This window comes from Perognathus longimembris, chromosome 5, assembly GCF_023159225.1.
Source record: "Perognathus longimembris pacificus isolate PPM17 chromosome 5, ASM2315922v1, whole genome shotgun sequence".
Taxonomy (NCBI): Eukaryota; Metazoa; Chordata; class Mammalia; order Rodentia; family Heteromyidae; genus Perognathus; species Perognathus longimembris.
In genome coordinates this window covers 30,428,574-30,445,359 of record NC_063165.1, presented here as the reverse complement: position 1 = coordinate 30,445,359, position 16,786 = coordinate 30,428,574, and the positions used below count along the sequence as shown (strand labels likewise).

General features: G+C 35.7%; 1 protein-coding gene across 1 annotated transcript; it reads left to right on the top strand.

Annotated features, from left to right (window-relative positions):
- Positions 1-6,795: 6,795 nt before the first annotated feature.
- LOC125351048 (olfactory receptor 5K1-like) lies at positions 6,796-12,764 on the top strand. Its single transcript, XM_048345796.1, has 3 exons — positions 6,796-7,724; positions 9,680-9,696; positions 12,751-12,764. The coding sequence occupies exons 1-3, from the start codon at positions 6,796-6,798 to the stop codon at positions 12,762-12,764; spliced, it is 960 nt and encodes a 319-aa protein (XP_048201753.1).
- Positions 12,765-16,786: the final 4,022 nt, after the last annotated feature.

Below are 16,786 nucleotides of genomic sequence, written 5' to 3'. Positions count from 1 at the left end.
TGTGATTACTAAAACACCTGTAATTATGTCTGATAATGATTGTAAGTGAAGATGCTACAGAGGCACTCTGTTCCTGCACATATCTCTGAACAGAGACAATGCGGCTTAACCAACTGGAATTCTAGAGCACATCTCCAAAAGGAACTAACATGAAAAGCTGCATTACAAAATAAATACAGTTAGCTACTATCCAATGCCTAAATGGCAAAAATTTTGTCCCATTATATGGGTTGTCTCTAGATTATTATATTTCCTTTTATGTGAAATGCCTTTTTAATTTGACACAGTTCCATGTATAAATTCTTGGTCTCTTTCCTGGACAACTTGAAGCTATATTCAACAAAATTAACTACACACACATATATATATATATATATATATATATATATATATATATATATATATATATTCATGAAGTAATTTCAAAGAATCAGTTCTTTCAGCTGATTTTTGAAGTAATTGGGGCAATTTTTGATGGTCTTTTTCTTTTTTACTTCTTTTTTTGTTAAAGTGAAGTACAAAGGGGTTACAGTTTCATATGTAAGGTGAGTACATTTCTTATCCAACTTGTCACCTCCTCCTTCATTTTCCCCCACCTCCCCCCTCACTATTTCCCTCTCTCCCAACCCAAGTTGTACAGTTAGTTTACAACAAATGGTTTTGTAAGTATTGCTGTTGCAATGGTTTGTCTTTTTATCCTTTGTCTCTCTATTTTGGGTTTCCCTTTCCCTTCCCTAGTTCTAATACACGTATATACAGTACCCAGGGTACTAAGATCAGTTGCAGTGATAGTAGAGGCAAAACCATGGGAAGGGAATATAAGAGAAATTTAAAAAAATAAAAAAGGGTACTGTTTCACATGGCATGTTGAAAATAACTACAACAATGATATACCACTTGTTTACATAACTCGGTGTTCATTTCACTTAGCATCATCTTATGTTTTCATGCAGGCATAGCTATTGAGCTATTGTGATCTTCTGCTAGGACTATCCTCGACATGCACTAATTATTACCTATGAGGGAAACCATAGAGTCCATTCAGGGTGACAGATAAGTGTCTACTTTCAGCCTTCTGCATGTAGATAACCAGTTTTCCAGAACTATTTATTGAACAGACTGTCTTTTCTCCAGCATAGGCTTTGGACTCCTTTGTGATGATACAGGTGGTTTTAGCTGTTCAGGTTTATGTTGCAGTCATCTGTTCCATTAGCCTTTCTACCTGTTTTTGTATAGCACCATGCTCTTTTTGTTACTATGGCTCTGTAGTATAATTTGAAGTCTGGTACTGAAATATCTCCAGCATTGCTCTTTTGGCATAGGGTTACTTTAACCAAGTTCTTATATGCTCCCATATAAACTCTAAATTTTAGAGCTAATTTTTCTATTTCATCAGAAAATGACCTTCTCATTTTGATGGATACACACACACGCGCACGCACGCACGTACACATACACACACACATATTGCTCTTAGTAGTATAGTCCTTTGTCCTTTTAGAACATTAATTCTAACAACACATAAACATGGGTATTCTTACTATCTCCTCATATCTTCTTCAGTTTCTCTGTGTAAACCAACTGTACAACTCATGGGGGGAGATAGAGAGGGGGACAGTGAGAGGGGAGAAAATGAGGGAGGAGGTAACAAGTTGAAAAAGAAATGTACTAACTGCCTTAAATATGAAACTCTAACCCCTCTGTAATCCACTTTGACAATAAAGGGAAAAATACATTACAGTTTTAATTGTTACTGGTCTTTTGCCATCTTGATTAAGTTTATATCTAAGAATTTATATTTTATGCTATTGTGAATGAAAATGTTTTCCTGAGTTCTTTCTTAACCTTTGATTGTTGATATATACAAAAGCTATTGATTTTTGTACATTAATTTTGTTTTTCTATATTGACAAAATAACTTATCAGATCTAAGAGTTTTGTGGCATCTAAAAGACCCCCAATGTATAAGATTATATCATGTAATTAAAGACTGTTTTACTCTTTCTTTGCTTTTTCACTTCTATTTCTTGTTTTTTTTTTTTTTTTGGCCAGTCCTGGGCCTTGGACTCAGGGCCTGAGCACTGTCCCTGGCTTCTTCCCACTCAAGGCTAGCACTCTGCCACTTGAGTCACAGCGCCACTTCTGGCCATTTTCTGTATATGTGGTGCTGGGGAATCGAACCTAGGGCCTCGTGTATCCGAGGCAGGCACTCTTGCCACTAGGCTATATCCCCAGCCCCTCACTTCTATTTCTTTCTCTTAGTTTTTTGTCCTGCCAGAGGATTTCAATACTCTAGTATATATGAATGGAGAGCATGGACTCCCTATTTTACTCATGTCTTTAGAGGAAAATAACCCAAGAAACAAACAAGCAAATTAATGAGACATACAGGTCTCTAAAGAAGAAAAATAAATGGCTAATACACACATAAAGAAATACTTGATATCATAGAAATGAACATCAAAACCATGCTAAGATTATATCTCACTCTAATAAGAATTGTAATAATCAAGAAAACATGATTTTTATGAGTGCTTAGAAAATTTTGACTTGTTCCAATGAGCCCTAGTGTTTGTTTGTTTTTTCTTACCCCTTCCTGTAACAGTTTGATGGTTCCCAGTCTTACATTGAGGTCTTTGCTTCTCTTCAAACTGATGCTGGTACACACTTATATATGAGGATGTAGTTTTAGTTTTCTCCATGTGGATAACCACTTTTGTCCACACCATTTGTCTTACTTCTAGCCTGTTTCTGGTTCCCTTATTGAGTAGTAGATGGCTACAGGTCTGTGCATGTTTCTGGGTCTTTTATTCTGTTCTGTGGCCCTCAGGCCTATTTTTATGCTGGTACCAAGCTGTTTTGATTGCTATGGGTTTGTGATAGAATTTGAAAGCCCCATGAACAGGACAAGATTTTACTAGCTGTGCATCAGACAGGTGCCTAATATCCTGAATATACATAGAGCTCAAAAAATAAATCCCACCAATTAAATGCTCAAAGAAAATACCCAATTCATAAATAGGCTAATGACTCAAAGAGTGACTTCTCAGAAGAAGTAAAAATGGCCAATAGACACTTGAAAAAATGTTCAACATCTCTGGCCATAAAGGAAATGCAAATCAAAACAACCCTGAGAGCTTACCTCACCCCAGTTAGAATGGCAATTATCAAGGAAAGAAACAACAAAAAATACTGGCATGAATGTGGCCAAAAGAGAACTCGTTTCCACTTTAGGTGGGAGAGTAAGTTTGTTAAACCAATCTGGAAAGCAGTATGGAGGTTCCTCAAATAACGAAACATGGAACTATCCTATGACCTAGCAATCCCACTCCTGGGCATTTATCTAGTAGTACACAAACAAAGTTACAGTAAAGCCACCAACACAATTATATTCACTGTAGTACTATTTACCATAGCCAAGATATGGAATCATCCCAGATGCCCCTCAATGGACAAATACATCAAGAGAATATTATACATATATGCAATGGAATTTTTCTCTATTATCAAGAATAATATAGTGCCATTGCAAGGAAATGGGAAGCTTGGGAAAAAGTATGTTATGTGATGTATTCCAGATCCAGAATAACAAAGTTTGCATGATTTCCTTCATTTGTGGTAGGGAGAATGCATGCATAATCCATAATTAAACATTTTAGGCAGCATACAGGTGGTTACAAATGAATGAACTGAAGTATAGAAGACTCTATGGAGAGCTCAAATAGTACAATATTTTAGCAAGACTAGGTCAAAGTGCAACAAAATCAACACCAGGAGATGGGTACGTAGAGGTGTGGGACCAAGGGGTGAGGGATAGATGAGTAAAATTCAAAAGAGCTATGACCTGATTCCTGCCTGACTTAAGTTATTTAATACATTCATATTACCTATAATAACCTAGGGAAATGAAAATTGTGATATAAAGGCAAGGTAAGCAGCCAAGTGCAGATGACTTGCACCCATAATCCTAGCTGTTCAGTTGGCTGAAATCTAAAGATCAAGGTTCAAAGCAAGCCCAGGCAGGAAAGTCCATGAAACTCTTATCGAATAAACTACTCAGTAAAGGTCAGAAATGGAGCTGTGGCTCAAGTGGTAGAGTTCCAGCCTTGATCCAATGAAGTTCAGAAACAGTGCTAAAATCCTGAGTTCAAGACCTAAGACTGGCACAAAAATCAATAAATGTAAAGGCATGTAAGTATCATCTTGATCAAGAGGAGAAAAACTCAATTCAGTTTCACATATAAGGGGAAGTTCATATGGATGACTTCATGTATAATTTCAAAGGTGAGTAGAATTGAGATTGAAAAAGTGGAAGAAGCTCTTCCTTGAGAATAACTTTACTACTGTATTAAGTGACTAAAGCACATGGAACCTTGGAGTTCTGTACCTGTCATGATCCTGGAGGGACAAAGAAAAAAGCAAGATAGTAAGATTCAGACAGACTGTGGAGCACCTAAAATTCCAAAAATAGGCAACAAATCTGATTTGAAGACAAATAAGATACTGTTATGATGGCAGAGTAGACTATTACTATTTTCTCACGTATTATTTTCCAAACAATATTCAGAAACTTGGAAATATGTAACTGAACAGAACAAAAAATTTTCCCTTTGTATGCCATATGCTATGTAGGGAGGAAGAAGAGTTTACAAATAATAGATATACTAAAAGATAAATATATACTTTAGTAAAGAATGATGGCATGAAGGAAAATAACAAATGAAAAAGATAAGTTGCAGCTATAGAAGCAGAAAGCAGAAACCAATCTCAGTAACTGGTATAGAACATAAAATATGCTAGCACAAAATAATAATAAAAATGTATTAACTGAAATATGATAGATTTAAGGGAGGACACAGTTTAATTCCTTAGAAAAGCAAAAATCAAAATTCAACAGAACAAAACTAGGAAGCATGTATTTGAAAAGGATCAAATGGGGTCATGGGGAGAGGGATGGGCTACTGAGAACAGAGCCAGGGATAATGCAATGAGTTCAATGTACATCATACGAAACTAAGGAAAGTGAGGATAGTGGTAGTTTGGGAGGGGTGGGTGAGAATATTGAAAGGAGTGACATTGATCAATATGTACTATGCTCATAAAACTACTTTGTTGAAGGACCACTCATTTGTAGAACTACTTGAAGATAATATGAAAAATAAAAATACCTTATATCCACTGAAAGTTGTACAACATGAGGATAGTGTCAATTTACTCAATGGAAAAATTGATCAACGTGGCCAAACCTACTACACCTGGTTTTCTTTGCAAATGGTATTTTTTGCAAACCATGCAAATACCTTTTCCTCCAAACAGGGGCCAAACTAACCAAAAACAAGTTTCTGGCTCTTTTACGTCTTATACACAATTCACGGTGAAGTAAAATATAAAAATTAGGAAGTTAATACAAAAAATCAGCAAAATAATCTTCAAGTAATCTCTAGTAAAGTTTATTTGCTTTAATCTCATTGTCTCATAGGGAATCTTTAAATGCTTGTATCAAATAGTTAATATCGCCACAGAAACACCCTTGATGTCAAAGCAGCAAATTCCCTTTAGGATTTAATGGAACTCTTTAACTTTCAGTGCAAGGGACAGAATGACTAAAATTGACCCGTAGGTCGTCTCTGAGTTTTGTTCTCTTTATCTCAAATACTTTGAAGAAGAAGATGCCTACTTTTAAAATGTGAGAACTTCTTTATAAAGCAAATAATATACTTTCAAAAAGATCTTTGTGAAAATTGGCTTTATCTGACATAAATTCCCATGAATTATTTATCATTTTTCTTGGTTCTAACTTTTAACTCCTTTCCTATCTTTTCAATGCTTTCAAAAAATCAAGAGGAATGTGGACCTAAAATGATTTACCAAGATGTAATTAATGTGCCTATGTGATTATAAGAGGACATTTAAAAATATACAGGTATAGTAGCAAATATTTTATTAAATAATATAAGCATCTGCATTGAAATGTATTGTAATGTATTGAACTTAAATATCTCACAGAATCTTACTGTATGCTTATATTATTTTGGGAAACATTTCTACTGTTTTCTGTTTTGAATTTAAGTTATTTTTTTGAACTTCAAAAGGGGGTACAAGGAAATTACATTTTAATGTGTCAACCTAACTGTTCAAAGCTTCCTTTTCAATTATTCTTCCTCTGTTTAATTTGTTCTCTCCTCCTAGACTCATTTCTAACTTCCCTTATTACACATGTACATTGAATATTCTTTCTGGGTTCTTTTTAATATTTTGATTATAGAAGCACAAAAACATTTTGATCACAGAGTTTATATAATTAGACTGATCAGTCAATATGTCCCAATTATAATATAGATATAAGATAAAATGATCTTTTTAAACCAACCCAAATGTAAATATATAATTCTTTTTAGGACTGAGTACATTTCTTATTTCTGTAAATGTTAGAAACTGAAATATAAAGTTCAGCCTCCTTCAATTAGCTTACTAACTAATGTGATATCATTCAGAAAATGTTATATAGCAACAAAAGAATAAAAAATAAATTTAGAATAAAAAACCTAAATATTGCACAGTAGCAATATACCCACATGAATTCTCAAAAGTCAATTTGAAGTCACAAGTTCTTATACTTTAAGAGAACAAATGCCCTTATTGCTGTGTTCCACACACAGCAAGAGATAACTGAATAAGGAACTCATCGACATCTAATTAAAGCAATATATAAAAACATATTTACACAAATATATATGGTCTTGTTAGAATCTTATATCTAATATCTACCTAATTTCTATTTCAATAGCCAAAGGCATGATGACTGACAATTATTCCTCAACAAATGAATTTATACTCATTGGATTTGCAAATCATTCAGAGCTGAAGGTCCTCCTGTTTGTGGTATTCTTTGCTATCTATCTGATCACCATGGTGGGGAATCTCGGATTAGTGGTACTGATTTATGTGGAACGCCGTCTTCACACACCAATGTACATCTTTCTTGGAAATCTGGCTCTGATGGATTCCTGCTGTTCCTCTGCCATTATGCCCAAAATGTTAGAGAACTTCTTTTCTGTGGAAAAAAAGATTTCCTTTTATGAATGCACGGTCCAGTTCTATTTTCTCTGTCTTGCCGAAACTACAGACTGCTTTCTTCTGGCAGCAATGGCCTATGACCGCTATGTGGCCATTTGTAACCCACTGCATTACCACACCATGATGTCCAAGAAACTCTGCATTCAGATGACCACTGGAGCCTACATAGCAGGAAACTTGCATCCCATGATTGAAGTAGGGTTATTATTTAAGTTAACCTTCTGTAGGTCTCATCAAATTGATCACTTTTTCTGTGATGTCCTTCCACTCTATAGAGTCTCTTGTGTTGATCCTTATATCAATGAATTGATACTATTCATTTTGGCAGGATCAATTCAAGTATTTACAATTGCTATTGTCCTAGTGTCATATGTTTATATCCTTTTCACAATATTCAAAATGAAATCTAAAGGGGGAAGAGGGAAAGCCTTATCTACCTGTGCATCCCACTTCCTCTCTGTGTCTATGTTCTATGGATCTCTTCTCTTCATGTATGCTCAACCAAACTCAGTTAATTCAGGGGATAAGAATATACCTGTTGCTATTTTTTATACTGTAGTGATTCCATTATTAAATCCCTTCATTTATAGTCTAAGAAATAAGGAAGTGGTCAGTGTTTTGAAAAAAATAATGAGGAACAAAATTGTGTAATAAACTGAAATAATATTTCTTTTGGTGAGGTGATTTTAGTTTGATAAAGTGATTTAAAAATTCTAAATATATAGATAATAAAAATATGCTTCAACACCACACTGCGATTGTTAAAAGATAATAATATTTGAGTCAAAATAATTTTCAAAAGAGAAATTAGAGTAAAAATACTTTTAAATCTAAGGTGCTAGGATATATCAGAACTGAACTAGTCACAATTTTTAATAACTCAAACTAATACTAGTATTTCAAGTCAATACATATTAGGGAGTAATTTATTCAATATCTTTGGCCAATTTCTTAGTTTGAAAACATAACTTTTAATCTCAAGCATATTCTAAATTCTGACGATCTTTTTGAAACAATGCCATTTATCAGAAATTTAATTGCTGGATTTAGTTTAATTTTCAATGTGACTTTCAGTGTTTCATGAGATTACTTACTCGATTTCCAGAATAAATATCATCCAATATTGTTTTTTAATTTATATTACTTATTTTCTTTCCAAATTCTATTGAAATATCATTTCTGTATTTTTGTTTGTAATGTGTGGTTTAAAATGATGTTCTTAACATCATCAATATTAATTTTTATGTGGCTTATTTATTTGTCCATCATGTATGTTACTTTAGTCTTAGAATATTCTCAATGAATAATATTTTTCTCATTGCTACCACTTGTTTCACTGGTTTTCAGTAGAACCAAAGATCTGTACTTACTCCAGTGATAAGTACTCATAGACTCATAGCATAACAAAAGATGGATATGTTCACACAAAAAAATGAGACAAAGAAGAGTGAAAATCCTAAATACCTAAGCAAAAACATTTATTCATCAACTAAATATAGATATATAAAATAAGTTTTTTGAAAATGTGCAACGCACTCTGCATGAAGCTAGACTTTTTATACATATTTCTTAACATCTACTTAAGCATGCTGTTTTATGCTTTCTTAAAATAAAAGCTTATATTGAACTATTTGAATTAACAAAGTCATGTGAGTAAGCCTGATAGGGGCAAAGCCAGTATTTACACGGCCTTTTCTCTACATGCTTGAAGGTTAAGAAAGTAGTTTTATCACCATTGTTATTTTGTTATTAAGTAACAGCAGAAGTAAACTTTACCTGAAAGTTTTTGACAATGACAGCAAATCATCAATGAGCATGACCACAGTGAATGTTTATAAAAATGAGAATGACACTAGAATTAGGGGGCTGAATGGATAATGAGGAAAAGCTAACAGACAAAGGGCAAGTTGTTACAGAGAGGTCTTAGTGATTAAGAGATGTTTGGATGGAGCAGGTTACTTAGAATCTTCAGTGCAATGCTCAGGAATTTGAATTCATCTTAGAAGACAAGTAATATGGTTGTGAACTTCAAAAGGCTGCTCTGGAAACTGATTGTTTGGAAAGAGCTCAGAATGAGACTAATGTCAATAAGCTACACATTAGGTGGTGAGAGTAATGTTGAGAACAGATGAAGAAATCTGGCTATAATGGAAAATTTCTGTCCCTGAGATGTTACTCCAAAGACCTTAGCAAACTTCTTGTCTGCAGACAGAGCTCTTTTCCTCAATGAATGTATTACACACTTTTATTTTCTGTTTTGTTCAACTACAGACTGTATTTTATTCTGGCAGCAATGGCCTGTGGCTGCTATGTGGCTTTGCTGTGGTACCACAATATGATGTCCAAAACACTTTACATTCAGATGACCATAGGAGCCCATATAACTGAAAACCTGCATTCCATGATAGAAATAGTCTTATTGTTTAGATTAATTTTCTGTACATCTCATCAAGTTGATCACATTTTCTGTGATATCTTTCCATTGTGTTGACCATTGTGTCAATAAATTGATTATATTTATTCTGGCAAAATCGACTGAAATCTTTAGTATGTCTAAGATCTTACTTGTATGTGCTTTCCACTGTAGTTACAATGAGATCAGAAGTAGGAATTGGCAAAGTAAAAAAGTATTATATTCTAGATGTTTTTGTCCAGTTGTTCTTGGATGGCGATCTTCTTATCTATGGTTCCCAAGTAGCTTGGAATACAAGCATGTCTACCATACCCAACCAAGAACATAATTTTTACAAAGTTAAGAATTGGAAAAAGTGTCATATCCTAATAAAACAGTATAATTGTAGTAGAATCAAATCAGATTAGAATGAACAGATTCTGTAAAATGTACTTTAAAATCTCTTAGGCCAGGGTCTCACTCTTATAATTCTAGCTACTCAGGAGGTTGAGATCTGAGGATGATGGTTCAAAGCCAGCTCAGGCAGGAAGTCCATATGACTCTTATCTCCCATTAACCACTCAAAAGATAGAAGTGGAGTTGCCGCTCAGTTGGTAGACTGTTAGCCTTTAGCACAAAAGCTCAGACACAGCACTCAGTCTCTGAGTTCAAGCCTAGGACAGGCATCAAAGAACCAAAATGCACATCAAAATCGAGGGTAGGTTGCATCATTAGTCAACTACAAAATTATATATGACTTTCAGACCATAATTCATATCTTGGTAAATCTGTAAATATTGGGAATAAAACTATAGTGGCAAACTTCATTTAGTATTGTAGCAAATTTCTTAATCCCAAAGCATAATTTTGGGGGATTATTAAAATTAAAAATTTAAGATTACAGCATAGGACTCCATTGTGTATATAAACCACATCTTCTTGGTCCATTTATCTACTGAGGGCCATCTGGGTTTGTTCCATATCTTAGATATGGTAAATAATGCTGCAGTAAACATGGTTGTGGTGATAGCTTCATGTGGCCTTGTTTGTAGTCATTTGTGTAAATGCCCAGGAGTGGGATTGCTGGATCATAGGAGAGCTTTATGTTTACTATTTTGAGGAATCTCCATACTCCTTTCCAGAGTGGTTAGACAAGTTTGCACTCCCACCAACAGTGTATTCATGTTCTCCTTTGGCCACATCCCCGCCAGTATCTGGTGTTATTAGTTTTATTGGTAATGGCCATTCTAACTGATATATGTGGAATCTCAATGTCGTTTTGATTTACATTTCTTTTATGGCCAGAGATGTTTTTATATATCTCTTGACCATTCTTTTTTTTTAAATTTTTTATTATAAAACTGATGTACAGAGAGGTTACAGTTTCATACGTTAGGCATTGGATACATTTCTTGTACTGTTTGTTACCTTGTCCCTCATACACCCCTCCCCCCTCCCCCTTCCCCCCCCTGAGGTGTTCAGTTCGCTTACACCATACAGTTTTGCAAGTATTGCTTTTGTTGTTGTTTCTCTTAATTTACCCTTTGTCTCTCAATTTTGGTATTCCCTCTCAATTTCCTAATTCTAATACCAGTATACACAGTTTCCAATATACTCAGATAAGATTACAGAGATAGTATAGTTACAATCCAAGAAGGTAGTACAAGAACATCAGCAACAGGATAAACTACAGATACACATGGGATGTTGAACGTAGTTACAACTGTGATATAACAACCATTTCCATAAAATGGCGTTCATTTCACTTAACATCATCTTATGTGATCATAAGGGTATAGCTATTGGGCTCTTGTGATCCTCTGCTGTGGCTTGCTCTTGGCCATTCTTATTTCCTCTTCAGAGTCATCTCTCTTTAAGTCTTTAGCCCATTTTTAATGGGGTTCTATGTTTCTATCAGAAAAAATGGCATTGCCCCATTCATAAGGAAATGGAAAAACTTGGAAACAATTATATTAAGTGAAGTAAGCTAGACCCAAACAAAAGTAGGTTGCATTATTTCCCTCCTAAGAACTACGATATTTTTATTATATACTTAACAGGGGATCTCAATAATGTAATTGTTTAGTGCATAGGCCCATATATAATGAAGTGTATCAACATGAACCCCAAGATATGGGAACAAGAGGTTTTTATTATGTCCTGTATTGTCGGGGTCTCTAGCCCCCCCCCCCCCGCCCCTCGCTCTCCTGACCTGGGGAGAGATGGGGAAACACGCCCAGACCAGGCGAGCCAAGAAAAGGAAAGGGTCGACAGATTGCCCACACCTAGCCCTCCCTCACCAGAGGACAACAGACAGTCCGGGAGCTAAGTCAGTGCAAAGACTCGTTTATTGAGGTAGATCCTTCTATTAAATAAGGCACAGGAGCCAATCAGGTCAAAGATCGGCAGGAAAGGGGAGGGGTGTACATGCACCTATCTAGGGACTGTGAGGAGGCCTGAGCTGTCTGTCAAGGGTGGAGGCCCGAGGGACCAATCCTAAGAGGCGGCCTAATTCTTCTTCACAGCCCACAGGACTGCCTCCGGGTTCACCACCAGGCGCCATCTTGGCCACATGTGGTCCCAAGGATGGGAAGTGGGGCCAGCTAGAACCGCCTTTCCAGGTTCCACATAATAGCCACCCGTGACCCCAGGGCCACAAGACAAGCAGGGCCAACTAGGACCACCTTTCCAGGTTGTGGCATAACAGCCACACGTGGCTCCAGAGCTGGGGAAACAGGCAGGGTCTGCTGGGACTTCCTCTTTCTGACTCAAGGCATCCGGGCATGCCCCACACTGTATGAACGGTTTTTTTTGTTTGCTTGTTTCTTTTAGTTTTCTGTGCCTTGTGTCTTGTATATAACATTATTTGACATATGGAAGGGAAACAAATCACAGAAACAGCAGTACAAAGGATGAACCAATACAATATTGATTCTCGCTTAACACTATGTGGGATATGAACCATAAAACTTGGGGTGAAAGGAATAGGGAGGGGTAAGCAGGAGAAAATAGGGATTGGGTAAGAATGTTTAAAAACAAATATACTCATTACCTTACTTAGGTAACAGTAAACCCCCCTTCTCATCACCTTTTCAATAAAAATAAAATAAAAAAATTAAGATTGCAAGTTCTCAATGACTCATCTTTTCTGAGTCAATGTCATTGGTGGGAGGCAAAGTTCATACAAAAGATTATGGCTGGAGATGTATTCATTCACCCAGAATATTTTCTCTGCAATTAGAAATATTTTCACATTTCTCTATGTCATTTTTTTCTCTCAGGTTCTACAAAATAAGGTGTCTTTTTATTGGTAATCTGTCAATTTGTAGTTAAAATAATTCTCATCATACAGATATACCCAGCACAAAAAGAACAATATTTTTAAACTGATGGTTAATAAAATGATTAAAATATTAAACTATAACTGTTTCATACATAAAAATATTTCTGTATCAATCATGTACATCTGATCTTATATTTCCACTACTCAAACAACTCCTAATATATTTGTTACTCAGTGAATATTTCCTTCAAAATGGTTTCAATACAATTGTATTTATATATAGTGGGCTTTTTAAATTTACATTTGAATAATTAAGAATTATATACCTCAATTGTTAATAGATTGTTAGTAATTGTTAATTATCTTTAAGTAGTTGTACAAATGAGTTACCATTCAACAAAGCAGTTGTGAATGTAATGCATCTTAATGGATGTTACACTTGCATAATCTCCCTCATCACTCCCACCCCCAACCCTTCCTGTTGGACCCAAGTAACTGCAACCACAGTCAGGACACAGGGGATGCAGAGGCAAGTGGACCAATGCACACTTTATTTCTGGAGGGCCAGGGTTTATATAGGCTTAGAAATCAATTCACAACTTCAAGGGTAAAAATTAATACAACATGATATCCATTTCAATACAAAAGTTGAGGATGTTGCTACTGTGAGGGAGAAAACTATTACAAAAGTTTTCCTATTATAAACAGTGACTAGTACAAAGATTGTTGATATCAAAACAAGGGATTAAACCAGTCAAGGCAAAACTTTAACTATCACCTAGCTACTATTTCCTGGAGACTAATTATCTTTGACCATGACTTCTCTATTTACTGTGAAGAGACTTCCCTATATAGTGTGAAGAGCTTTTGCTAAAGGCAACTGGTCAAGCAAGTCTCCCCAGGGAGGCTCTTTACAGGGAAAAGGGAGATTCTCATAACAAAAGTTGGCTTCCTTTGGCCATCAAACATCAAACACAGGAGACTTTTTTCCCCAAGGCCTATTAGTTTGCTAATAAGGCACCAGAACTTCTGTGCCCAGACTAAGTTTTCCACTGGTCAGATAAATTATTCTCCCACACCTTCCATCATTTTTCTTAATTTTGTAGATATATATACATTGAGGGGTTTTTTGTAAAGGTGATGTTCAAAGGTGTTACAGTTATGTATGTAGGTAATAAGTACATTTCTTATTGAAGGGGGGTATACCCTCCCTAGTTTTCTCTCATTTTATCTCCCCTAACCCCAACTCCCCTCCCTCTGAGTTGTAAAGTTCATTTGCAACACAGTATCTAGTGAGTATTGCTGTTGTGTTGGTTAACCCTTTGTCCCATTATTTCTGTGATTCCCCTTCCCTTTCTCAAATAAAATAAACTTATATACAAGACAAAAGGTACTGAAATAAAAAAGTGACCACAGGGAATAAACCAGCGAAGAGGAAGAAATGAAGACAAAAGAGATACCTGCAAACAGTACACTATAAAACAAAGCAAACAAAAAACACTCTTGTTTTCATATCCTGGAGTTCATGACTAGCATCAATTTATATGGTCATATATATTGGGCTATTGTGATCCTAGGACTAACCCAGACATATACTAATTGTTACAAATGAGGGAAACCATGCAACCTTCTTTTCTTTGGGTTTGGCTTACTTCACTTAGTATGATATTTTCCCAGGTATTTCCATTTCCTTGTGAATGGGACAATACCATTCTTTCTGATGGAAGCATATAAATCCATTGTGTATATATACGACATTTTCTTGATCCATTCATCTACTGAGGGGCATCTGGATTGGTTCCATATCTTAGCTATGGTAAATAATGCTGTAACGAACATTGTTGTGCTGGTAGCTTTAGTGTGGCAGCATTTGTGACCATTTGGGTAAATTCCCAGGAGTGGAATTGTTGGATGAGAGGGGAGGTTTATATTTTGTCTTTTAAAGACCCTCCTTATTGCTTTCAGAGTGGTTGAACCAGTTTACATACCCACCTACAATGTAGTAACATTCCATTCTGGCTACATCCCTACCAGCATCTACTATTATTTGTTTTCTTGACAATGGCCATTCTACTGGGGTGGGGTAGAATCTCAATGTCGTTTTTATTTGAATTTCTTTTATGGCTAGAAATGTTGAACATTTCTTCATGTGTCTATTGGCTATTCTATTTCTTCTCCAGAGAATTGTCTTTTTAATTCTTTAGCCAACTTATTATTTGGTTTTTTGGGGGGAGGGGTTAATTTTTAGAAGTGACATCTGGGTTGATTCCATATGGAATGAACATTGTTTTGCTGGTGTGGCCTTGTTTTTGGTCATTAGGGAAAATGCCTAGGAGTGAGATCACTGTGTTGAGACAAGGATTCCTGCTCTTTCCACTCCTTTTCAATATAGTATTGGAATTCCTAGGCAGAGCAATGACTGGAGACAAATAAAAGGGGATACAAAATAAAACACTCCCTCTTTGCAGATGACATGATCCTGTATTTAAAGAACCCCATAGATTCTTCTCTCAAGTTACTTGAGCTGACCTGAAACTTTTGCAAAGTAGCAGAGTATAAAATTAACCTACAAAAATCAATAGCTTTACCAAGGAGGGAAACCATAGGGTCTATGTTTCTTTGGGTCTGGCTCACTTCACTTGCTATGATTTTTTTCCAAGTCTTTCTATTTCCTACAAATGGGTCAATGCCATTCTTTCTGATAGAAGCATAGACTGCCATTGTGTATATATGTACTACATTTTCTTCATCCATTCCTCTACTGAGGGGCATCTGAGTGGGTTCCATATTTTAGTGATGGTAAGTTGTGCTGCAATGAACATGGTTGTGCTGGTAGGTTTCGTGTGGTCTTGCTTGTGATCCTTTGGGTAGCCCAAAAGTAGAGTTGCTGGGTCCTAGGGTAGCTCTATGTTTAGCCTTTTGAGGAACCTTCACACTGCTCTCCAGAGTGGTTGAACAAGTTTACTAGTAGATGACCACAGTAGCTCAATAACTATGTACCTATGATCATATAACATCAAGCTAAGCAAAATGAACTCCAAGTTACAGAAGGAAGTGGCCAGCTCAATAGCAATACTTATAAGACAACATGCTGTAAAGAAACTGTACAGCTTAGTGAGGTGGGGGGGAGGAGAATCAGGGAGGAGAGAAGGTGGGAGAAAAATGAGGGAGGAGGTTTGTTAAGAAATGTACTCACTGCCTTACACATGAAACTGTAACCCCTCTGTACATCACTTTGACAATAAAAAAAACACAAAATTCTAAAAAAAGGAAAAAAATCAATAGCTTTTAGGTATATCATTAACAAGAAAAAGAAGGTTGGAATCATGAAAGCAACTCCTTTCCTAATAACCTCAAAAAATAAAAATGTACGAATTAACTTAACCAAACATGTGAAGGACTGCTATAATGAAAACTGTAAAAACCTGAAAATGAAAATTAAAGCAAATTTAAGGAGGTAAGAAAAAACCTCCCTTGCTCCTTGGAAAGAATAACATTGTGAAAATGACAATATTGCCAAAAACTATCTACAAATACAATAGAATTGTCAAAGTCATGAATGACAAGAGGAGGAAGAAAGCATCACATATTGGAGGAAAATAAGGGAAGATGATAACAATGCAAATGACAACTTAAATTATGAAACAATTGTTGACAATTCTACAAAGGTTTGTCCAAGTCAGTCATGATGTGTAAGCCTACGATCTTTGTCATGCTGGATGCATAGAACAGCAGAACATGGTTCAAAGCTAGATTTGGCAAAACTTTTGTGACACTGTGTCCTAACCAGTGGCTGAATGCAATATTGTGTGCCTGCTATTCACTCCGTCCTTTTCATTACATTCAAAAGCCCAATCCTAAGTTCCATCTTCCCCTGACACCATTGAATGAATTCACCTTTATCATAGATATAAATATACTTACATGCATTTGGACTACTACTTTATGTCTAGTTTAATATTTTTAAATAAGCCCTGCAGAGATGCAAGGGAATTTCATTATATTTTCTAGATGTAAAGTGTATTTCTAGCAAG

What these genes read in the sequence shown, in the direction of transcription:
- LOC125351048 (XM_048345796.1), top strand. Translation starts at nt 6,796, where the DNA reads ATGATGACTGACAATTATTCCTCAACAAATGAATTTATACTCATTGGA.